At 33.6% G+C, this 26,463-nt stretch overlaps 1 protein-coding gene across 8 annotated transcripts in view; it reads right to left on the bottom strand.

The window, feature by feature from the left end:
• COMMD10 (COMM domain containing 10) overlaps nucleotides 1–26,463 on the bottom strand; it is a 209,863-nt gene that overhangs the window by 131,909 nt on the left and 51,491 nt on the right. For all 8 annotated transcript variants that reach the window (XM_055298700.2, XM_063612935.1, XM_063612936.1 and 5 more), the window contains one exon: nucleotides 19,302–19,412. In XM_055298700.2, coding sequence (XP_055154675.1) covers nucleotides 19,302–19,412 — 111 coding nt within the window. The remainder of the gene's footprint in view (nucleotides 1–19,301; nucleotides 19,413–26,463) is intronic.

The raw sequence follows: 26,463 nt of genomic DNA, 5'->3' as shown, positions 1-26,463 counted from the left end.
TCTCGTGTGTTTCCAGGATCTCATGTGTGTTAAAGATGATACCAATGTTAAAAGATACATAAATGTATTCTGAGTGCTTAACTAAAGAAACAGCAACAGTTCCAACAAAACTGCTAAAGAAAAATAACATAGCTGTCACGGACTCATTTAGAAATGTTATACTGGGATCCAATGTGGTACTTTCCCAAGGCACTCCCGCTCCCTCTCAAGAACAGCCTTGTCTCTGAGATTATCACCTTTTGCACTAAAGTGAGACCCTAAATTCCATCCCTCCCTAAACGAGATCCCATTGTATATTTTAAAAAAAAAAAATGAAGGGCTATCACTCCCTTTAAAATTTATGTGCAAAAAGAAAAAGAAAAGTAAGTTCTGTGGTCAAGGCTGGCAGAGATGAGGATTAAGGAAAACTATGTGTGACGAATAAAGGTGGCCTATGTATATGGCTTTGGGCCAACTTGCCATATAAAACACTTAATGTATAAGTCTTACCTAAACTATCTGAAAGAATTTTTATATCAGAGCTCCAAATATTATCTGAAACTACAAGTAAACCAAACTTCTCCAAAAGGAGTATTGAAAACGAAAAGCACCCAGGTGAACAGCACTCTCAGAAAACAGATCATGTTTGCCCTTTCTCAACTAACACAACTGACTGGTGGCCACATACTGCATTGCTCAGGAAATGTTTACACTTTTATGCAAGTCACTGCTATTAACTTTTGAGATCACTGACAATAAACTACCCAGTATAAATTTCAAGTTTTAAATCCAATATGAATATTTATATATCTCATCATCAATTAAACAATGAGAGAGAGAACTAGGTTAAAAATAAAAGTAACAAAATAAAAGTTCTTCTTCTTTCCATTTCTGGTGAAATTATGCTTCCCAAGCCTAACTCACATTCTGGCACTGACAGAAAATGATAATGTTTACACTCTACAAAGCAGTTAAGTAATAAGGCAGCTTGAGGCTGGGTGGCTGGGAACTCAGGTCCCCTCAGACACTGCCTGGCTGCCCCAAGGGCATATGAAGTCAATCAGTATCTCAGCTGACCTCTTGCCTACTTGTATTGTGGTTGAGTAGCTAAGCTCTAAAAAAATCCAGTATGGATTCTATTTTATGCCCCTAAATTCTCTGATTCTCTAGTACTGTAAGTGCTCCATCACCCTTAAAGCCCCACCAGAAGAAAAACAGGAACAATTCTCAACCCAACTCTTTATCAAGGTCATTCTCTCACTCTTCACATTTGGCAAATGGAAATAAATCACCTACCCTGAGGAGGGTTTCATGGCTATCAAAACAAAATGTTTAAGAGCAAGATAAAGATTATGAGAATAGGGTTTATTAGAGAAGCCATGGCCCACACTTAAAACAGATGGCAAGGCAATCACTATGGAAGCAAAGTAGCTACTTTATTAAGCTGCAAATTATTTTCAGCCCTCTGGGCCAATAAAAGAAGTAACTCATTGCTTATTAACTGCAAAGCTCCAATGAGAAAAAAACATAAAAGCCCACAGAACAATACCTGGCACATATTAATTGGTCAATAAATGCTATCTATTATCATTATTGTCTTGATCATTTCAATATGGTGGTATCAGGTATAGTGATTACTGTGTGCTCTGCAGCTATCAAGACCCTCAGCTTTGATCAGCCCCACCCATCCAGGCTGATTAGAATTCAAGGCAGCAGGCCCTTATCCACAGAAGAAACAATGAGGTAGCTTAGCCACTTGCAAATTTTATATAATATTATGAAGAAATCAGATGTCCCCTCAGCCTCCAAATGAGCCCTGACCCACACTTACCTCTTGACAGAAAATGTCCTTATGAGAAAGGCTTATATTTTTTCAGAAATGACTATTAATTGGACTCCATCTTAATTTGTATTTTTAAACTTATCCTGCATCTTAACCTATATAAGATCAGTCCGTCTCCAAAGATTATCACTTTTAGGAAACATACAGCCAAAATATATAGAATTAGGTAGCACTATTTTATTCATAAAGATCATTCATATGTAGCGTCGAAAAGATGCACAAATATGCTATTATGTGGCAGCAGTCTTATTATTGAACAGTCACTACCATGCCAATCTAAAATACCTGAGTGGGTAGCTATTATGCAACTTCTGTATAGCTGGAAACAAAATACCCACTCACAAAGCTATCTATAAATTATTGTACTCATCTGTTTATAGCAAAAAAAGATTTCATAAATTAAAATAGGTCAATGAAACTATTTAAGGTTTATGCTTATAATTTTCATATTTTCTTGTACTTTAGAATCAAATGAGGTCAACACATAATTACAATCAGTAAAAAAGTGGCAAAAATAACCAAAGTAAAATGGGGATGAAAATTGGACCATCCCTTAACATGAAGGAGAAAAACTTCTGGTTCCTCTTTTTAAAAAAAGACCACGCTGTAACTAACAGCATATTTTTAAAAGATGATTTATTCTCTTATTCTAAAATTGACAATTAAACAATACCATTCACTTCCTCTTTTAACAAAAAATAATTATTACTTTATGCTTACCTCAATGGGGTGTTTTGAGGCTATTTGTAGACTTTTGAGTCCTATAGCTGAAAGCTACTAAGTAAATACAAAGTATTAAAATTGAGGATGATGATATAGAAGCCAGATTTTTGATCTACATTTACAGTTGGCACACTGCCCTGTGGATTTCTTCTTTCACAGCTCATACTCTCTGAAAGGTCACTGTGAAAAAAAATCCCACAGGGAGGGAGTTCAAGTAGCCTACAATAGAATATTAGTAATTAAGGAAGTGGTATTCTTCCTCTATATTCATTTAAGAATCATTTCTACTAAAGAGAAAAGGAACAGTGATTTGTTAAAAATGATGGCCACAGACAACTCAGTCTCAATTCTAATAGCCAGGTTACAAAGCAAATTACTGTACTACAGCACAGATTTTTTTTTTCAAAGAGCAAATTATTGTACAACCCACCAAACCAGTATTCAGCTATTCTTCAAGATAATATATTCATAAAAATTATTTTCAAGAGTAACTCATGTTCCTAATAATAAACTATAGCACTGCAAATTCAAATTCAACTAACATTAACATTAGTCGCTTACTATGTGAGAGCCATAATAGGCATTTCACAAACATTATTTCATTTAACTCTATCAACCCTATGAGGCAAGTATTACCAACACATTTTCAAACTGCGGTATGTGCCACAGAAAATTTCCCACAGTCTAAAAATTTAAATTCAGCTTTCTCACTTCAAGTCCAATGTTCCCTCCATTATATCAGATTAAGTTCTCATCTAGCTGTGCCAATAATCAACTTACACATCATTTAACCTCACTGGGACTGAGTTTTCTCATCAGTAAGCTTAAAGAGTTGATTTATTTCTAAGAGGGGTGTATGTGTGTGCCTTTTTATAAAATTTACCATTTTAATCATTTTAAAGTGTACAATTTAGTAGCTTCCAATACAAACACAATGCTATCTAATTCCAGAACACTTTTACTACACCAAGAAGAAACTCATACCCATTAAAGTCAACTCTCCATTCTTTCCTCCTCCCAGACCCTGCAACTACAAATCTGCTATTTTTATGGATTTGCCTATCCTGGATTTTTCATATAAATGGATTCATACAATAATTGATCTTTTGTGTCTGGCTTCTATTACACAGCATAACATTTTCAAGGTTCATCCACATTATAGCACATATCAGTACGCCAATCCTTTTCACAGCTCAGTAATATCCCATTCTATGTATATAACACAGTTTGTTTATCCATTCACTCACTGATAGACACTTGGGTTTGCTATGATCTGAATGCATTACTTAAAATTTATATGTTGAAACATAATCACCAACATAATAGTAGTAAAAGGTGGGGCCTTTCAGAGGTGATAAAGTTATGAGAGCAAAGCCATCATGGAAGGGATTAACGCACTTAAAAAAGCTTGAAGGAATGGGTGCACTCGCTCTCTCTTGCTCTTCTGCTATGTAAAGACACAGCAAGAAGGCCCTCATCAGACACTGGATGCCAGTCCCTACATTTTGAACTTTTCAGCCTCTAGTATTCTAAGAGATAAATTTCTGTTCCTTATAAATTACCTAATCTCAGGTATTTTGTTATAGCAGCACAAATGGACTCAGACAGGGTTATTGCTACCTTTTAGCTATGAATAGTGCTGCTATAAATATCTGTGTACATGTTCACGTTTGAGCCTTTGTTTTTAATTCTTTTGGGTATATACCTAAGAGTGGAATTGCAGGGTCCTAGGGTAATTCTATGTTTACATTTTGGAAAAACCACCAAACTGTTTTCCACAGAAGTGTTTGTGTTCCCACCAGCAATTATGAGTGTCCCAATTTTTCCACATCCTTACCAATACTTATTTTCCCTATCAGAAAAAATAATAGCCATTCTAGTGGGTATGAAATGATGTATCATTGTGGTTTTGATTTTCATTGCCCTAATGACTAATGATGTTGAGTATCTTTTCATGTTTATTGGCCGTTTGCAAATCTTTGGAGAAATGTCTATTCAAGTCCTTTGCCCATTTTAAAAATTAGGTTGCTGGCCAGGCACAGTGGCTCGCACCTGTAATCCTAGCACTTAGAGAGGCCTAGGTAGGAAGACATCTTGAGCCCAGGAGTTCAAGACCAGCCTGGGCAACAAAGTGAGTTCCTGTCTTTACAAAAAATAATTTATTTAATTAGTCAGGCATGGTGACAGGTGCCTGCAGTCCCAGCTACCTGGGAATACTGAGGCAGGAGGGTCACTTGAGTCTGGAAGGCTGGAGGTTGCAGTGAGCTATGACCATGCCACTGCACTCCAGACTGGGTGACAGGGCAACCCTGTCTCAAAAAATATTAACAAATAAAATAAATAAAATTAGGGTTTTGTGGGGGTTTTTTGTTGTTATTGAGTTGTAAGAGTTCTTTATTCATTCAAATACAAATCCCATAATATATGTAATTTTAAAATGTTTTCTCCCATTCTCCAGGTTGTCCTTTCAACTTCTTGACAATGTTCTTTGATACACAAAAGTTTTCAATTTTAATGAAGTTCAATTTATCTTTTCTCTTTGGTTGCTCATGCTTTTGGTGTCATATTAAGAATCCATTGTCAGAAAAAAAAAAATCCATTGACAAATCCACTTAAGATCCCTTTTGGCTAGAAAATTCCACCAGCCTTTGCTGATTCCATAAATAAAGTTGTACCTGGACAATTCTGGTCATTTTACTGTTGAGAATAACAAAGGTGTTATGCTGGGATATTTATGGTACTGCTCTCACCAAGGAGGTGGCAGCACATTAAATATGGAAAAAATTACCCCTTTATAATGGATAGGATAGAACTTCTTTATGTCTGAAAGAAACTTCATATCTACTCTATTATAAAGAAGCAAAGAAGAGGAAAGAGAAAGAGAGGAAGAAAGGGAAGGAGCAAAATCTCATGGTTTGGAAACCTCATGAATTAACAAACACACACATAGTTTTAAAAGACATTCTAAACTATATGTCTAAACATGTTAATCCCTGAAAAAGGAAGTCTCTCAGCAATAAAAATATAATATTTTAGCAATTACTAGAATTCCAACAGAATTTACATGAACAGAATTTCTAAAATCTTCTTCCATCACTTTAGTCAACACGTTAGTATACAGTATTTTAAATATGGCTTTAAAGGCAAATGTACTGCTGAAGTACTATTTGAATAAATAAATTATATTTACCAAAAAAAGAAATAAGAAATGGAACATACAAACAACAGAATCCTATGCAGTCATTTAAAATGATGTTGCTGAGTAGAAGCTCATTTACTGACAATAAAAGATGTTATTTACAATATAATGCTTTATGGGAAAAGACAACTAGTTTACAATGGACAGACTTGGAAAGATATATGTCAATTAAATATGTCACTCAAAGTGATTACCTCTAGGTAGGATTGTAGGTGAATTTTATTTTCTTACATTTTTTTATTTTTCCTCAATGTAAATTACTTGTGTAATTTTTAAAAAGTAAAAAAGAATTTTTTAAAAGATAAAATCAAGGTTCTTTAAACATGAAATTTATACACAAGAATTTCTTTCTACACATTCATTTACTATTACATTTCATCTTCACCCATTATATATTATATATATATTTGTGAAATACACATTTTGGTTAACCAGCCACAACAATCACAACATACAGTTTCACTGATGTCATAATAGCAGTTATTGATTATAAGCAAAATTTACGTAAATTTCAGATAGTCAACCAATTTTTAAAAGCTTAAAATATGATATATTTTAAAAAATACTGTATAATTTGCTATTCATTGGTTATACTTAGGAATCAAACACTTATGAAACAAGCAAGTTAAAAAGAGTTTGTAAAAATTAGATTATATTAATCCTGTCTGTCTCTTCTTTGTGCTGGTAGCAAAGGGTAGGATAATTGGTGAGATAAAGAATAATACTGCTTCATCAACCCTATTTTTATCCCTTTGTTCATCAATGGCCCTAGTTACAGTATATTCCCACTGCTTTATGAATATCAATCTCCAGCATATGATAAAGTAACTAAAATTGACTGTTCCTTGTGCACTAACCAAACAGCTGTCCTCAGCAGATCCTCAAATGTATCATCCAGATACATACCAAAAACACAGAACCGATGGTGTTGGGGTGATGCTAAATACCCAAAAAGAAAACACCCAAACCAGACTCATAATCATTAGGTATCTTGGGATGGCCACATTTCCAAATAAGTCCTGCGATATAAGACTCGAGGATCTGATTAAATCCTTAAAGCATTTTAGTTTTTTAAAATATGGACATGGCATTTCTGAAAGGTTGCAGCTTTGGATCATAAGTATTAAGGCCAGCTGAGAAACTTTGAAAAACAAAAATAAAGAGATTTTATATGAAAACTTAATAGAAGAATCTTCCCTTTTCCCAATACCATCAAAACAGCCAAAAGTGCGCAATAATTTGTTCTAAGAAATATATAGTTACAATTATTCTTCCTCTTCATATAAGTTTAACTTCTTCTAAATAATTCTCATATAAAGGAAAGAAAAAATCTGAAAAGACTATAATCCGCACAATCCATTAAAGACATATTTAAGTATTCACATAGTAACTAACACTGCAAACATGCTTAAAATCTTATTTAAACTATGCCAGGAAAAAAGAGTGTTTGTCAACTCCTTTTGTTGCCAAAATAATTGGGACTGGATTCAGTATCCAATAATGCAAATTACTCATAAGAAAACTTAATCAAGACATCTTTACTCTGTCTTGAAGTAAAATTTACAATAATACCCTCAAAATTAGAATACCAGATTCAGAAAAGCAATTCAAAAAATCACCACTGATGTTCAAAAGCTAATATAATTCAAACAACATACAAAATTCTCACATTTTAATTTATTTCTGGATATAGTATCACTGGTGTAGTGGGCTCATTATGAAATTAATACTCTACTACTTCCAGCAGATGCTGGGTATATTATCAACCAAGGAAGCAAGAGATCAAGGAGTAGCCACTGGACACACAATGGGAACTCCTAGGACACAGAATAAATCTTCATATAATTAGACCACTTCAGTTTCCAAGCTGATGCAGGGTAAAGGTTCGGAAAAGACCAGCTTTCAAATTTTACATGTATCCACTTCTTTGTCTTAACGGATAAACTGTACACCACCAGGTCAAGCCACAGACATCTCAAGACTCAAATTAAAAGTCAATGAGTGATCTTGGAAAATAATGCATCTATTTGAGGCTCCTCTATAAACCTCTAGGAAAGCTGTATTACTGCATTTTCATACTGCTATTAAGAACTGCCCAAGAAAGGGTAATTTATAAAAGAAAGAGCTTTAATTGACTCACAGTTCAGTTCAGCATGGCTGGGAAGGCCTCAAGAAACTTACAATCATGGCAGAAGGCGAAGGGGAAGCAAGACACCTTCTTCTTAAGTTGGCAGGAAGGAGAAGTGCTGAGCAAAGGGGTAAGAGCTCCTTATAAAACAATCACATCTCGTGAGAACTCACTCACTATCAGGAGAACAGCATGAGGGCATCACCCTCATGATTCAACTACCTCCACCTGGTCTCTCCCTTGACACACGGGGATTATGGGGATTGTGAGGATTACAATTCAAGATGAGATCTGGGTGCGGACACAAAGCCTAACCATATCAGAGAGTGTGGCTAGGTTCCAGCATATTTCTAGATAGTTTCTCCCTCTCATCACTTACCACCCTGCCCCGAACACACATACACAATATCCTCACTTTCCACCTGGCCCAATTTAGACTCCAGGGTCAGTTGCTAAAATTTACTCTTTCGCAGACACAGGCACACCCTTTGTCCTTTTCACCCTCCACTGACAACACCCGGCAAAGATAAAAGCATGATTAAACCAAATTATCCACCTACTCCACATGTGCACCTGAGCAATTAAAAATAAATGAAGAAAAATATACAACCTGCCAACAGTTCTCATCTCAAATTCGTGATCACAAATCACAATTGGGCAATCAGCACTGTGTAGTAACAGTAAAATACCCTAAAATACCCAGTTTGTTCAATTGTCCAATATCCAAAATAACCATTTCACACTTTGTCCTCTGTTCTCAAACCTACTAGGACCGCCCCATTCTCCCAATCTCATAACAGCAGCATTGAGAAAACAGAAGCAATCAGATCATTACAACTTTCTCTTTCCACCATCAAAACCACTCACCTGATCCATACTCTTCTTTCTCTATGAAGACAAGTGAAATGTTCCCACTCTGATTGAATCCTACCTTTCCGTTTGTGCTCTGAATCTCACATCTCACTTTCTCAAGAAATGTATTAATATATCCCTCTCCATTCTGCATCATTTTCTCCCCCAGTGGACCTATGGCATCTGCATACAAACCTCCTCTAATATCTCCAGTTACTGAATCCACACTCCCCTACATCAACTGTCCTATTTCCAAAACAGTTACCTGTATCACTACTTCCACTCTCACCTCATATTCTTTAGTGAGTTTATCCCAATTAGGTTTCTTTCTTCTTCTCTCAATTGTTATTGAAATCATAATTGTCTAGGTCATCAGAGAAGTCCATTTTACAAAATCCAACGGTCAAATGTCTGTTCTTCTCTCTTCTGACCTCTCAAATAGCATTCAATACTGCCCTCCATCTTGAAATATTTCCTTCTCCTGTCCCACAAAGTAATCACCAATGATCTCCATGTCACTGAATTCATTTTTTAACACTATGTAGTGATTATAAGCTCAGACTATGGAGTCAGACAGACCTGGTTTCAAATTATGGCACCATCACTTTCTAGTATCCAATTTAGAGAAAGATACTTAACCACTGAGTCTGGGTTTCTTGATCTAGTTAACAGGAAAATACTAGCACCTACTTCATGGCTGTGAGAATTATTATCTTCTCTCTCTGACCCTGCTTCCCTCTAAATTTACTTAGTAGCAACATGTCACATGATTCACCCCTAAGAAATGCTCTCTTCCTTTGGAATTTGGCTGTTCCTTCCCAATCACTGTCATAAGCTCCTTCAATTCTACCTGTCATTTAAATGTTAGGTCTAATATATCCTCTAAGTGATCTCTTCCATTCTCATGACTGAAATTATAATCTCAATGATTTCCAAATCTCAATTTCTAGTTTACAATTTTCTCCCACATCTCAGACTACAAACCTGACAATCTCCACCTGGATATCTCAGGTACCTCCATATTTGAAATGCTCACAAAATAAACCTCTGTCCTCTTTCAGGTGCTTTTTCCTCCATCTGAAAACTTCTCTGCCTGTCACCGTTTCTAATTCCTTGCTATTGGTTTCCATGTACTTCCTCCTTTGTACTAGTCATCAAACTTATATTTACTGGCTTAACATATGTATTTCCTGCTAGCCCATAAGCTCCGTGACAGAAAATAAAACCTGTCTGTATCACGAATACCTTGCCTAGTAACTCACATGTAGTAAACGCTTAAAAAATATTTCTTGAACTGAATTCAAGATGTTTAAAAAGTTAGTGCATATTTACTTTATTGAATTTAGCATTTTACTTGTCCAGATGTCTAATTCATTGTTAATACTTTTATGTCAAAATATTTATATTATTCATTTACATTATTGTCATTTCTAATACATGAAAAGGTATCTAATGAAATTTAAAGGTACTTCAAAACAAATTCTGTTTTAAAAATTCTGTATCTACCAACTGCCTCTGGGTTTCAGAGACTACAGAATTCAGAAGCTAGAAAAGACAAGTGAAGATAGTATTTGTTTCCTTACTATGGAATCCCACAAAATATTTAAAAAGAATTTTAGTAAAACAATGATATTTTAATTCTAAATTGCCTAAAACGTTTGGAGTATTTTTAACAGATTATTTTCTCCTCCAAGTCTCTATTATCATTTTCTCCACATAAATACTAACCTTTAATGGTGTATTAATATTGTGTACTTTCACTCATCAAAGATAAGTAGCATCTGAAACAGTATTTTTGTTAGCTTATAAAATCTTATTATGGATAAACTCAGACTTTCCACTTGACAGCCTGAAATATGAAAAAAAAAATCTTACACACACAGATATATGGAGGAAGTTTGCATTGCGTTATGCAGAAATTAATACATATGATTTGTATCAATATACTTGACTACATAATATTGTCTTTTAAAAAGTCATGTTGACCACAAAACCAAAAAAAAAAAAAAACCAAAAACACCTTAAATTGAGGGAAAACATTTCTATACGGCTGTTATTTAGAAAACGTAAAACCTTGAAGCATAATTTCATTGAGAAATTGATCACAATGAAAAAGGATACAAAACAATCAGAAAACCAAAGTCACAAAGCCTTAAAAATATTTAAATAAATTTGATTCCAAAGAAGCTGGCTTTGTTTTCAAAGTACCTTGGCAATTATCTAACAAATAAGAGTTATTTCTATTTTCTCTAACAGCTTGAGTATTTAATCAGATTGCTTCTACATGTTCTATAATAAAACAAAATACACATAACAAAAGCTTGTTTAATTTGTGCACTAATGTAATACAAAAGTTTGAAAGAGGGGGCGCTATAATATTACAAAAATATCTGGGCTTTTCACCAGCCTCCTAAAATCCAAAGTAATTAATTACCTAGTTATTAAAGAACCTATTTTTGAAATAGTGTTACATCTTTCTCTAGACGCTAAGAAATCTTCTGAATGCAACGTTTGCGTTTCTGTGTGTATTCCCCAAAATGATTTCAGAAAGCCATTTATCAAACTAAATAAGATGTTTTGTTTTATTTTGGTTTATACCCTTTCACCTAGTAATCATCCTCTTGAGGAATAACCCTAAATCCTAAGAAGGCTTCTTTAATTCATTCATAATGCATAAAGGTTTACTGAGCATCTAAGTATATATACACAAAGATGTTTATTACAACGTAACAGGAAAATACTAGAAACAAACCCAGTATTTGACTGGGGAAGAATTATTAAGAAATCCTAATAAGTCTGTCACAGCCATAATATAATGCAGTCATTTAAAATATATTAATGATGAGTTTGAAATAATATAAAAAATGATTTGTTACAGCATTAAGTGAAAAAAGAGGCAGAATATAAAATCAAACAAGTCCTATGATCAGACTGGAGAAAAAGTTTGTGTCGAAAAAACACTGAAATAAAACAAATAGATTGCCTGCATCTTTGTGGTAAGTCTAACAGTTTTTCCTTTCATGTTTCTATAATTTCTAAGTTTTCTACAGTAAGCACATACAGCTTTGGTAACAGAAAAATGAATCTTGATTTTTAAAAAAAGGCAGGCAATATTAAAAAATCACTTGAGAGAGGACAATAAAATTATTCCTGTTTGCAGATGACACTAACCTACGTTTAAAGAAAAAGAACCCTTAAAATGCCACAAAAAAAGTTAAAATGAACAAATAAATTCAGTAAAGTAGCATACACCTTACAAAATCACCATACAAAAATCAGATGCATTTCTTCACACAAATAATGACCTAGCTTAAAAAGAAACCAAGAAAACAATCTTATTTATGTGCCCCCACTTTCCCAGCCACCACCCCTCTTCCCAGCCCCCTGCTACTATACCATTGCTAGGAGAGCAAAAAGAATAAAATGCCTATAAAGAAATATAGCTAAAGAAGTGAAAGCTCTGAAAACTATAACACACTGATTAAAGAAATTGAAGACAACATAATTAAACAGCAAGATATCCCATGTTCATGAATTGGAACAATTAATATTGTTAAAATGTCCATATTACCCATAGCAATATATGGATTCAGTGCAATTCTATCAAAATTCCAATGGCATTTTTTTCACAGAAACAGAGAAAAAAAATTCTAAAATTCGCATGGAACCACAAAAGACCCTGAATAACCAAAATAACCTTGAGAAAGTAAAACAAAGTTAGAGGTATCACACTTCCTAATTTTAAATTACATTATAAAGTTATAGTAACCAAAACAGTATGGTACTGGCATAAAGCCAGATACACAGACAAAAGGAATACTATAGAGAGCCCAGAAATAACCCAAGCATACATTTTCAATTAATTTTTGTCAAGGCCACCAAGAAGATGCAATAATGAAAGAATTGTCTCTTTAATAAATGGTGCTGGGAAAACTGAATATCCATGTGCAAAACAATGAAATTGGACCTTTACACCATACACAAAAATCAAACTCAAAAGAGATAAAAGACCTAAACATAAGATCTAAAACCATAAAACTCCTAGAAGAAAGCACAGAGGAAAAGCTCCTTCATGTTTATCTTAGTCTGATATTTTGAATTATCACACCAAAAGCTTGAGTAACAAAAGCAAAAAATAAACAAGTAGAACTACATCAAACTAAAAGCTCCTGTACAGAAAAGGAAACCATCAAAAAATACAGCCTATGGACTGGAAAATTTGCAAACCATGTATCTGATAAGGGGTTAATATCCAACATGTATAAGGAACTCACACAATTCAATAGCAAAATAATAATAATGTACTAAGATTAACTGATTTTAAAAGGGGCAAAGAACCTAAATAGAAATTTCTCCAAAGAAGACATAAAAATGGCCAACAGATATATGAAAGGATATTCAATATCACTAACCATTAGGGAAATGCAAACAAAACCAAAATGAAATATTATCTCACAACTGTTAGAATGACTATTATCAAATAGACAAGAGACAACAAATGCTGGTGAGAATGTGGAGAAAAGGGAACTCCTGTACACTGATGGTAGAAATGTAAATTGGTATAGCCATTAAGGACAACAGTTTGAAGGTTCCTCCAAAAATTCAAATGAGAACTAACAGGAATCTCTTGCTTGGTATATATTCAAAGAAGATGAATCCAGTATGTTAAAGACATATCTGCACCCCCACGTTTGTTGCAGCATTATTCATAATAGCCAAGATATGGAAACAATGTAACTATCTATCAATGGATAAATTGTGATATGTATATGTGTCCATATGTGTACATATATATATATATGCATACATATACATATACACATACACACACACACACACACACACACACAGGAGTATGAGTCAGCCTTGAAAAAGGATACAGTGCCATTTGCAACAACATGGATGAATCTGGAGGACATTATAGTAAGTGAAATAAGCCAGACATAGAAAGAAAAATACTGCATGATCTCACTTATATGTGGAATTTAAAAAAAATACCTAGTAGAACAGAGATTATCAGAGACAAGGAGAGGGAAAAAATGGGGAGAAACAGGTCAAAGCATATAAACTTGCAGTTATGTAGGATAAATAAGTCTGGAGATCTGATGTACAGAATCAGGACTATAATTAATGATATTGTATTGTAAACTGAAATTTTGCTAGGAAAATAGATTTTAGGTGCTTTTACCACAGCCACAAAAAAGGCAATTATGGCAGGTGATGGATGGGTTAATTTTCTTAATAGTAGCAATCATTTTACTATGTATATTTATATCAAAACAGCATGTTGTATACCTTAAATATATACATTTTAAAAATTCACTCAACAATGTTAAATATGTGAGAGAATGATTTTATTTACATTTGAATTATGTCCGATCAGTTGAATTATCTCGTTTGTATGTGTAATTAAGGGTGAGAAAGTATGTTTTAGTGTGATTTATTCTAATAAAGATATGATACGTGATACTTCAATAAAAAAAGGAAAATGCAGACGAACTCACATAAGTAGCTAAAAAACGTGAAGGTCATTCCAAATCAGTCAATACTAACACGACCTTTAAGAAGAAAAGATTTAAATTTCTATAACAGGAATTCATGATTTGAATAGCATACATATTTTTCTCTGAGAAATCGGTCCTAAATAGATCTGAGGACATCTTTTCTTTTTAACTGATACAGCTTATTTGCTCACAAGACATCAACATCATTGATGTCATGTAGCCCTTACAATAATATTTGTTAATAAAAGGCAGCCTCTGTTGAACTGACATCATTTATAACTTTACTTACTACGTAAGAATAAATGGTGTTTCTAATTGACTAAAAATGTAAAATTGTTTCAATTTAGTCAAATAAAGGGGAAAGAGAAAAATTAAATCTAGAATCCACGTGACTATAATCCTATGAACAACCTTACATTTTAGAATAGCTTTCAACACCTTGAAACATATGCACATATTACAATTTCAACTGCTAAGTTATTAAATTAACAAGACGATACAGCATCCTACTGATAAATTGGAACTCAAATAAAATTGCCTGGATTCAAATCCTAGGTCTACTGTTTACTATCTGTATAACAGGGGAATATTATTTAACTTCTCTGTGCTTCCGCATCTCCATTTATCAATAAAATAAGAATAATAAGAAATCATGCCTGGAAGAGAGGTTTTAACCACAAAAAGAGGTGATACCATGTGTAGCACAGAGTAAACACCATAAAAAAGAACTTTTGCCCATTTTCTCACACTAAACAGAATTTGTCATGTATTTTGGAAATAAGAATGAAGAGCTCTAAGTCAGAAAACTAGTATTAAGAGCCCCAAATTCATTCAAAATCATAATTACTTCTACATAAAGTACTTTCTGCAATCCGATTATAACCTAATTTAACATTAAGATAAATAAAAGTTCTACTGTCAGGGTGACTTTACCACAGTTATTGCAAAAGAAAAAAAAAATGAAACACAAGGATCCTTCCTCAAAAGATGCACAAATAAAATGTAGAATCCCTGTATTAACAAAACAAGTTTGTCTTTAACAGGAAATTTACTGGGGGAAAAAATGTACTAATAGCAAAACTTAAGTATTTTAAGATATTCAAAGTTAAAGTGTTGGTGTCAGTCAAAATTATCAACACTTGTTACAAATGACATTACTCTCTAGAAATAAAGAACTTTCAGCTGACTACAACGGGCCTAGAACTAGTTACATCATAACCTAATAGAGCCATTCAATTATCTTATGGACTATTTTATTCTTTTTTCTCACGAAGAAATTAATACAAGTGACAGAATGTAACAAAAAAGTCAATAATGTAGAAAGTTTTTAATATATTTCATTTTGGCAAATGATCATATACAAATTTCAAAAGCCAAATGATGATTTCATTTATTTGTTCTACACATATATGACTAATAAGCATTAATTTTGTTTATGGAAATAAATAAGAGAACTCTATTGTTCTATAAAGATTACAAATGTAAACACTTAGCATTTCCTTCAACTACTGACTTCATCAATTATTTTGAATGTTATTTCAAATAACACCGTGAATGCCAGAAAAGGCTAGGTAAGCAAAGCACTCTACTGCCCCCTAACGAAAAAAACTTTAAGTCAGAAAACTCGATTTGAGGTATCTGTGGAACAGGAAAATAATCTCACTTTGCTAAACACAGTAGACAAACACTAAGACAATTAACTAAAAACAACTAGAATACATATCAAAATACTGCAGGAAAGCGACAATCACCCAGTTTTTGTGATAAAATTAATAGCAAAACAGGAAAGCCTCGAGACAGAAGTGTTCTAAGAAAGGAGACCACAGTCAAACAGTGTTATCCAGTGTGATAGCAATTAAAACTTCACTGCAGGCTACATTTTTCATGTGTATGTTAGAAGTGAAAGAGAAGAAAACGAGCTCCTTATAAACCTTACTCTTCAGTGAATTACAGTAAGTTTTCAGTTCAACAGCTCAAAAGTAAATACCACCAAAATACTCCCTCACAATTTACAGTGACTCTAATCCTCCCAGTAGTTTAATATATGTATATTTTCAAGATAACTACCCTATAAAATACACATTTATGAGAACTGTACCCAATGCTTCCTGTTTTAAACAAACACCAACTTCATAAGTATGACAGTTTTGTACTTTAAGATACTTTATATCATAAACTAAGCAGTGATAACTTTTAATCTCCCTTTTTGTAAAAGCTTTCCTTTCCTTTAATAAACATGTTTTTTAAAACATGCTCTATACCCTCATTCTTTTTTACTTAATATTCCAACCTGTGAAGAATTCTCATTTCATATTTGTAAATATTTGGGAAAAAAGTAGTTTGTGGTCCTTAATAACAGGAGTCACATAAAAATTAACATAAGGAATAAGATGAAGAGTACAAACAACAGAATACCAAATCATGAAATCAAGGAGAAGGTAGACAAGAGAAAGAGCAGTAATTCCAGGCAGCAGTTCATTGAGGAAAAGAGGTATAGTAGTTAACTTCCTTTACAGCTAGGGCACACCATAACACTTGGAGATGGCATGTTTCTGCCTAGGTGATGGTAGCTCTATACCTCATTACGTGTCTGTTTATTGTTTAGGAGATACAAGACACAGGCACAAACTGTGTACAACGCCATAAAAGAGAAAGACAATACAAAGAAGTCACTTCAGTCTACACACAAGATGAAAGAGAAATATCTTTTATGTATGTGTGCTTCTGCTCTTCTTCCTCAGCATATTTGTTCATGAAAATGGTGCTCTAGCTCTGCAAGTTATAAATCAATGTGCATATATACATGTATTCAAAATTTCAAAATACAAACACACAGAAAAACATAAATGTACTCAAGCTCATATTTCAAATGAGGTAGATTTCACATCTAGATATTCACATCTTCCTGAATAATCTGAATGTCTTATTAACATGGCTGTCTTACTAGAAGCATTACTCTTTTATTCCTACTACCTAAAAATATTAACAGACACATAGGCATACTTTGAAGATGTAACAAAGCTAGAAGTACTTGAGAATCCCAAAGACAAGCATTGCTGAACTCATGATGCTTAAAGCATATCCAATGTATGTGGTCAAAATAGTACACTTCCAACATACAAAATGCTTTTAGCTATGCAGACTTAACATTAAGTAGTCATGAAAAACAAAACAGAGGAAGTATATAGCTACTTGGAATGTGCATGTATGTATGTATTTTCACTCATGGAATAGTTCCAGTCTATGCTAGTGACTTCCAGATCATCATCCTACACCTAAAGGAATAACTTATTCAGTTCACAGAAGTAATAAAAGGGACTTTCCAGGCTCTTTTTCCCCTCCTAATTTCCAGTAAGGATACATATGAAAAACATAATCAAGAAAAAAGGGAGAGGGAATGCAAGGAACAAGGGAAGAGGTAATAATTTCATCAGGAAATAAATTTAGTGAGAACTCTGAATTAAAACAAATGGATTGATTTATTTTAGCCAAAAACAAAAAAGTTTTATTGATGACGATGGTAGTAGCCAGCATTTATTGAGCACATGCTGTAATACTGGGCACTTGACTAAACACTTTATATATACTAGGTATTTAGTCTTCATAAAAATTGTGTAGATAGATACTATTACCTATATTTTACAGATAAAGAAACTGAGAATCAAAGATTAAGTAATTTGCCCAAGGTTACACTACACTAAACTGCAGAGCACACAGTAGTCCCCCTGCCCACTGTGGGGGGATACATTCCAAAACTCCCAGGGGAGGCCTGAAACCATGGATAGTACTAAACCCAATATATACTGTTTTTTCCCATATATGCAAACCTATGATAAAGTTTAATTTATAAATTAGGTACTGTAAGATATTAACAACAGTCATAATAAAATAGAACAACTATAACAACATAGTGTAATAAAGTTATGTGGACACTCTTTCTCTCATTTTACTGTACTGTACTCACCTATTTCAAATGGCAGTTGACCACTGGTAACAGAAACTACGGAAAGTGAAACTGCAGATAAAGGGAAACCACCAGACATACTCTAACAGCTTGACTCTAACCACTAAGTTCATATTACTTTCCAGTGAAAATGTGTGAAATAAAATGATACTTTTGAAACATTGTAATAAACTAATACATTATATGTAAGACTTAAGTCAATTCCACAGAATTTTATAGTCATATAACCTGGGCTAGGTATTCCTTAAAGAAGCCAGAAACGTGCATAATAGAATGAATAGTGAAACTTTTAACAAAAAAGTAATAATATTCCCTTCAATTCGTTATAAATAATAACATTTCTTCCATTATTCTATTATCACATTCAGTCACTGTAATCTCCTTCCTCAGATCTTCTCTAATATGTCATTCTCAATTCAATTTTGTCTTAAGATGAGATAGTCTTATCTACTTGGGAGGAAAGAGTCACTCCCCCTTTTCTATCTTAAAAGATAATCCATTACAATATAAAATATGATAAAAAGCTCTTGTCATATCTGAAAGATATATGTCCCTATATGCTGCAGTAACAAAAACTATTTCATAGCAATGCTTTCATCTTTAATAATCACGTTCAAGTTGTTCTGAAATTACGAATAAAGTAAAAATCATCCTGTGGTATAAAAAAATTATATTTCTCAAAATTGGGGATTTAAACACATGCAGGCATACTACACTACTACATACACAAAAATACAATTCAGGTCGCCATCATATTTATTGTTCCAGGCACTAGCTGGACAACAAACAATATTCCCTCTACCACATATATTCAGCTTAAAACATGAAACACTCCGGAATATCTGCAAATACCTAAAACATTAAAATCATAATTTTATATGGTCTTCACCAATTTTTTTTCACTGCAGAATTTAAGACATTATGAAATGTTTTTGTAAGAAAGACACCTTGCAAGATTAGCTATTTCTGTCAAAAAAGATCCACTTATTAATAATTGTTTAACAGAATTATGTTTAAATTTTAAATCCAGAGAGCAAAGACTGCTAAGAATAAAAAGTTTAAGTCCTAACAAACAAAATACATCCTTTTAATGGGATACCATTTCTTACCTTTGAATCTTCATTGTTCACTCCGAGTTGTAACACAGCTTGAGGAGATTTTAGTTTTGCTTGAGCAGAGTGAGCCATCTGAAGGTTAAGCTGCCATCCAACCGTCTCTAGCTATAAAAGACAGGTGCAGATTGGAATCAGATGGTACAGAAAGAAGAAAACAGTCAACTTTAAGCAAATCTCCACTCAGCAGGAATGTATATGGATAGCCTGGGCTTCATAGAAAGTCAGTTCCAGGGCTCCTTTAACCTGCATACTCTGTGAATTCTCCCTTTGGCCTTATTAGATTGGCCTCCTGCCACTCCTGTCAAATTTAACAGCAAAAGTCATCTTTAAATATACTCTATTCTAAAAATAAAAAATTCTAATACTAAGCAGTGAAATATATTAAAAGAGCCAATGGTTTTTAAATATTAAATAGTAAATTACTATTTTAAAATAGTATTTTTTAAAACTAATGATTTTTAAATAGTTACAAATTTCAACTAGTAAATAGCATAAATTGGTGAAAAGCACTTTAATGACTTCCCATTATCTTCCAAAATCTTTGCATTAGGTACTATACAGGAAAAATTTGCTTTTTGCCTTTTTAATTTAAGGGAAACTAACGTATCCGGATGGTAAGAGGTTCACACCTTTAGACACAATGAGATTGAACCAGAGTCAGGCAGAGAATTGATACCTACTACCCAGCAAGTGTTATGCAACAGACTATCATACTTTCCAAGGTACTCTTACTATCGTTCCCAGTTATGACAGAAACTAATCAGAACATTTCCTTTGAATTTATTAGTTAATACAACAGCAAAATTTTAATCAAGTAAGACAAAAATAGTAAAGGAAGACTAAGGCAGAGTAACTTTTCTTATAAAGTATTAAGGAGCACAGATGTGGCTTTATACTGAACTTCACAGCTTTATGACGCCTCCAGCTTCAGAAGTGTAAGGTTTTAGATTTAATTTCCTGTAAATCTCAAGTATCAATATTTAGGGAAGTTTTGTGAAATGCAATTGTCATATGCCTCTGACAACATGACCCTAATAATAGATTTAGTAAAACTACCTTACCAATACTGTGTAAGAATGGCAGGCTCACAACAACTTTTCCTTGACTAGAATACTAATCACTTAATTTGAAAGACTGTTCAAACAGCTAGAATCACAGCAGTGACTCAAAGCCAAGTTGGAAAGACAGCAATGAAAGTATTATCTATTTGAGAGAGGATGTGATGAGAAAATAAAGATACAGTTCTGTTCCTTCTGGCACTAAGCCTTTTAGAGGTTATGGGTAAAAAGAAGGAAGATGTTGTAGAGATATAATCTATAATATCTCCATAATAACTAATAAAAAAACAATTTAATGGTACATGTTAAGTAAGGATTCTTTACATACTGATCTTTACATACTGTATCTTACTGATTACAGTAAGCATATTCTCTGATACCAGCCTGCCACTATCATCAAGTCCCATGCAATAGACTCTCCAATAAAATAGGAATGTCATAACCATTCTCATATATAAAAAAGCATTGGCATACATGTCGTCTTAATTGAAAAGCACATTCTAGTTATTTACATAGACCTGTAAAATGTTGTATTTACCTTATTTAATTGATCCTATCCCTCTCCATTAGGCACTTAACATAACTAATGAAGAGAGATATTAAGTGAATAAATTAAAACGCACACCCCACTGTGATCAGGCCTTGATATTAACTAATGTATGCTTAGGCACTGCATAGAGTTGACGCAGACAAATTAAAAAGAACCCTATATTTAAAGGTTATGATTTGGTTCACGCTTAAACTATCACCAGCTATGGGACCGTGGCTAAGCCACAATCTTTCAAGATCTCAATTTCCTCATACAAAATGGAAATAAATCCATCTGAACTACCTGCTTTTCTGGGTTACTGATAATATCCAATAACATGCACACCTAAAGGATTTTGGAAACTATAAAGTATTATAAATATAAGGCATTTTGATCACCTAATTTGTTCTATAGTATCTTCTAAATATTTTTCAAATATTTTCCAAAATTCATGACTCATTTCAGATCCTCATGATCCACATATTCCCAGACTATCACAATAGTCTTCTAACTGGGCTACCTGCCTCCTAGAGAACCTCGTCCCATCATCCCACTTCCCTTCTTAAAATTCTCCAATAGCTCCTTACTACTAACAAAATAAAACCCAAACTCTACGTACAAAACCACTCGGGATGTGATAACAACCTTTCCAGTCCTATGTTCTAAAACATATTACTAATTATCTATAATTTAGCCACAGTGAACCAAATAAGATTCCCAGAACATACTATGCTGTTTCACATGCCTCTTCTTTGACTCCAATGTCACCTCCTCTGTTATTTTTTTCTTTCCCTTCCCTCTGTAGTCTGCTACTCTGTTCCCTCAGCACTCTGCATCTTTCTCTATTAACATTTAGATCAGTGTATTGCAATAATTTGTCTACATGTCTATCTCCTCAGAGTAGAGTGTAATCTCCATTAGGAGACAGCTGGAGTCTTATTCACCTTTATATCCTTGTGACCTACAACAGCCTCTGACAGAGTCAACACTGAAGATTCCTCTCAGACAAGTGATCGATCACATAACATATACAAACTTTCAAGGAGAAGTATTCACATGAAAATGAATGCATGAAAGAGGAAGAAAAAAGTTGTAGTTCCACTTGGCTATGGCTTTGGTAGGATGCAGGATTGCAACCTATAGAGCTAATATTTGGTTGGTTCTTCACATACACATACATACATACATACATACATACATACATACATACACACACACACACACACACACACACACCCCTCCCACCTGTCACACATACAATATTATCTGCAGGCCAAAGCATGTCCAGAAATCCTTTTTATAATGAGTAAACATTACCCTAGCTTTCATTTGGTTTGCTAAGTAGCAGCTGAGTGTGGGCTGTGAAGTTCCATACTAACTGACCTTAGGCAAGTTACACATTCTATTCACCTCTTTGAACCTCGATTTTCTCATCTGCAAAATGGAGACAATAAGACCTGCCTCACTAAGTTCTAAAGGGTTAAATGGTGCATTGTCAAATATTGAATTAGTGGCACCTCCTTTCCCAATTTCTCCAATTAGGTGTTCTGTCCAATCCATATATTCTTTCCCCAACTAGATATGTGTATATTTATAACATGGCCATGAGTTAGCCTTCTTTGTTGATATTATAAATTGTCTTTGGAAAATACGACTCAAAATATATATCATCACACAGGAAACTATCAAGTATTTTGATTTGAAAACAAACAAAATAGCACATTTTAAATATATTTACAATGTTATACTTATTATATTCATTTTAGAAAATTATTAGAAAGCCATCTGACAAAAAGATACAACTCTAATTTTAAAAGTTACTAACTAGAGATAGGTACACAAAGGCTAGCCTGCAAACCTCATGTTAATCAAGACTGTGTTACTCATTCACAAAACTCCTTAGCCACGTGGCTAGAAGAAAGGACAAATTAGAGTCACCATTTAAATATTTTGGGTCACAGACTATTTGATAACTGAATGAAAAGTATAGAAATTTATCTCAGAAAAATGCATACACATTCACTAATTTTGGATAATTATATCAAATTTTGAAAGACTCATTTACTACCCACTCCCTAAGTAGAGGAGTAAATAACTTTTAGATTCGAGTTTCTCTGGCCTCAACTAAGAATGACTGACATAACAAACATCCAAAAGACAGAGAAGCAGGGTCAATAAATTAAACTGTATTCTCAGTCCCTGGATAACAGAAAACTAATAAGTGAACTGTGTCACTACTTGCCTAGCTTTATTTTCTTAGGGCTTTTTGCTATCTATCATAACATATAGTATTTATTTGCCTGCTGACTACCACCTAAGATTCTAAACTCCTTGAGAACAAAGCTTTTTGCCCTTTTTATCAGTGCTATAGCCGCAGAACTCAGAATAACGCCCAGCATACAGCAGGCACATTCTACATCTATCCGTAGAACTGAATTGAAATAAATTAAAGAGTATGCACAAGGAAGGTAAATTTTAAAAGAGTCATGACTAAAAGTGTTCATGGATTGCCTTTCTTAATTTCCAGAGCCTTTTCTATTAAATTTTGTCACTGAAAAATATTTGTTCCATGGCCACATGACAGAGTAATAAAAAAAGTAAATAAAATTGCGGACCTCATATGTGTTTGTGTATGCAAACACCCACACATAAAGTTTCACAGAAAATAATCAGTATTCAGAAAGCTTAAATGAATAGAAAATATAGAAAGGATAACTATTATTACAAACTAACAGTTTATAGCTATATAATACTATACTATATAGCATAGTATATATACTACACTATATATAACATATATGTTACATGGTATATATACTAATATATATATAAAATACTATACTATATAGCATATATATACCATACTATATATACTAATACTATAGAGCAATTTAAAAACCTCTCTTTTCAATGAAAAAAGACAAAGAAAACTAACAACTCTGTGAGACAGGTAACACTTATTATCCCCGTTTTATAGATTAAAAACATAAAACAAATGTAAACAATTCATGAATCAGGATAAAGAATATATGGGGCTTCCTTACATCATTATGGCAACTTCCCTGTAAGTTTAAAATTATATCAAAATCAAAAGTTACAAGAAGTTCAGTCAAGTAAGAATCATCATTAGATACTGAATCAAAGTGGAGAAAGTCTCATGTGGAATTGTATGTTTACATAGTCACAAAGTATCTACCCACGACTGCTCTTTATTTATAAAAGAAAAGAGTAGTAATACAGTGGAGAATCTCACCTTATCCAAGGGATCAAAATTAACACTATCAAAAAGTGACTAATGAACATCAAGCACCTGTAGGTGTGATATTCTGCAAAAGTCACAATGTCACTTACACAGTATTCTAACCAAAAAATCACAATCTATATCTGATCATGAACAAACAACAGAAAAATAAAAATTGAGAGATATGCCATAAAATAAGTGGCATGTATACTTCAGAAATATCAATGTCCTAAAAGCTAAGGGAATAAGTAATTCCTTACATTGTTTAGAATATATTCTTATATTATTTGCCAGATCTATAGCAGGCACTGGTGACATAAACAAGATACAGTTACTATGCCAAGATGAAAAATCTTATACCATTTAATTATTCTTGAGACTCATAACTAAGCAAATAAGACAATCACCAATATTTTAGTTACATGTGAAATAAAATCCAGTATAGACTTTTGCCTTGTTAGCTAATTATATTTGCTTCTATTTAAAATAAAACTATCCTGTGTACATCATATCAATGAATTATATTAATGTAATTTCTTTATTATTTCATATTCAAATTTAAATCTGAGGGTCCTTACACTTTAATATCCTAGGTTTAAATATGATCAAAACAATATAAAACACAGGAAAATAAGCCACTAATATTTATAATGGTTTTCAACCCATGCCAAAACTGTTAACACAGTAGTTAGGCATCTCACTTACATTACCTTTTACCTGAGAATGTTACTAAAATGTCACCTCAAAATATTATAACTTCAATATAATCTTAAATTCTTACAATTACTCTGTAAACCAAACTTCTAAGCACATCTCAAATTAGACAAAATTACTACATTAACTCTTTAAAATAAGAAAAGAAAATGTAAATTTACCAGCTAAATTTTTACTAGTAGCTCTCTAAAAACAGCAGCACTTAAGTTTTTTAGACTATGTCCCATAGGAAGAATACTTTTTATGCTGCGAAATGACACACATACACAAAAGTTTCACAAAACAATTTTTACCAGAGCAGTGTTCTCTGATAATCTGTTATGTTTCCCATCTTTTTTTTATTATTATTATACTTTAAGTTCTAGGGTACATGTGCACAACGTGCAGGTTTGTGACATATGTATACATGTGCCATGTTGGTGTGCTGCACCCGTTAACACGTCATTTACACTAGGTATATCTCCTGCTATCCTTCCCCCATTCCCCCACCACACGACAGGCCCTGGTGTGTGATGTTCTCCACCCTGTGTCCAAATGTTCTCATTGTTCAATTCCCACCTATGAGTGAGAACATGTGGTGTTTGGTTTTCTGTCCTTGCGATAATTTGCTCAGAATGATGGTTTCTAGCTTCATCCATGTCTCTACAAAGGACATGAACTCATCCTTTTTTATGGTGGCATAGTATTCCATGGTGTATACATGCCACATTTTCTTAATCCAGTCTATCATTGACGGACATTTGGGTTGGTTCCAAGTCTTTGCTATTGAGAATAGTGCCACTATAAACACGTGTGTGCATGTGTCTTTATAGCAGCATGATTTATAATCCTTTGGGTATATACCCAGTAATGGGATGGCTGGGTCAAATGGTATTTCTAGTTCTAGATCCTTGAGGAATCGCCACACTGTCTTCCACAATGGTTGAACTAGTTTACACTCCCACCAAAAGTGTAAAAGTGTTCCTATTTCTCCACATCCTCTCCAGCACCTGCCGTTTCCTGAATTTTTAATGACTGCCATTCTAACTGGTGTGAGGTGGTATCTCATTGTGGTTCTGATTTGCATTTGTCTGATGTCCAGTAATGATGAGCATTTTTTCATGTGTCTGTTGGCTGCATAAATGTCTTCTTTTGAGAAGTGTCTGTTTATATCCTTTGCCCACTTTTTGATGGGGTTGTTTGATTTTCTCTTGTAAATTTGTTTAAGTTCTTTGTAGATTCTGGATATTAGCCCTTTGTCAGTTGGGTAGATTGTAAAAATTTTCTCCTATTCTGTAGGTTGCCTGTTCACTCTGATGGTAGCTTCTTTTGCTGTGCAGAAGCTGTTTCGTTTAATTAGATCCCATTAGTCAATTTTGGCTTTTGTTGCCATTGCTTTTGGTGTTTTAGTCATGAAGTCCTTGCCCATGCCTATGTCCTGAATGGTACTGCCTAGGTTTTCTCCTATGGTTTTCACGGTTTTAAGTCTAATTTTTAAGTCTTTAATCAATCTTGAATTAATTTCTGTATAAGGTGTAAGGAAGGGATCCAGTTTTAGCTTTCTACATATGGCTAGCCAGTTTTCCCAGCACCATTTATTAAGTAGGGAATCCTTTCCCCATTTCTTGTTTTTGT

Source organism: Symphalangus syndactylus, chromosome 11 (genome assembly GCF_028878055.3).
Source record: "Symphalangus syndactylus isolate Jambi chromosome 11, NHGRI_mSymSyn1-v2.1_pri, whole genome shotgun sequence".
In the NCBI taxonomy this organism is placed as follows: Eukaryota; Metazoa; Chordata; class Mammalia; order Primates; family Hylobatidae; genus Symphalangus; species Symphalangus syndactylus.
This window is presented reverse-complemented; position numbering and strand designations above follow the sequence as displayed.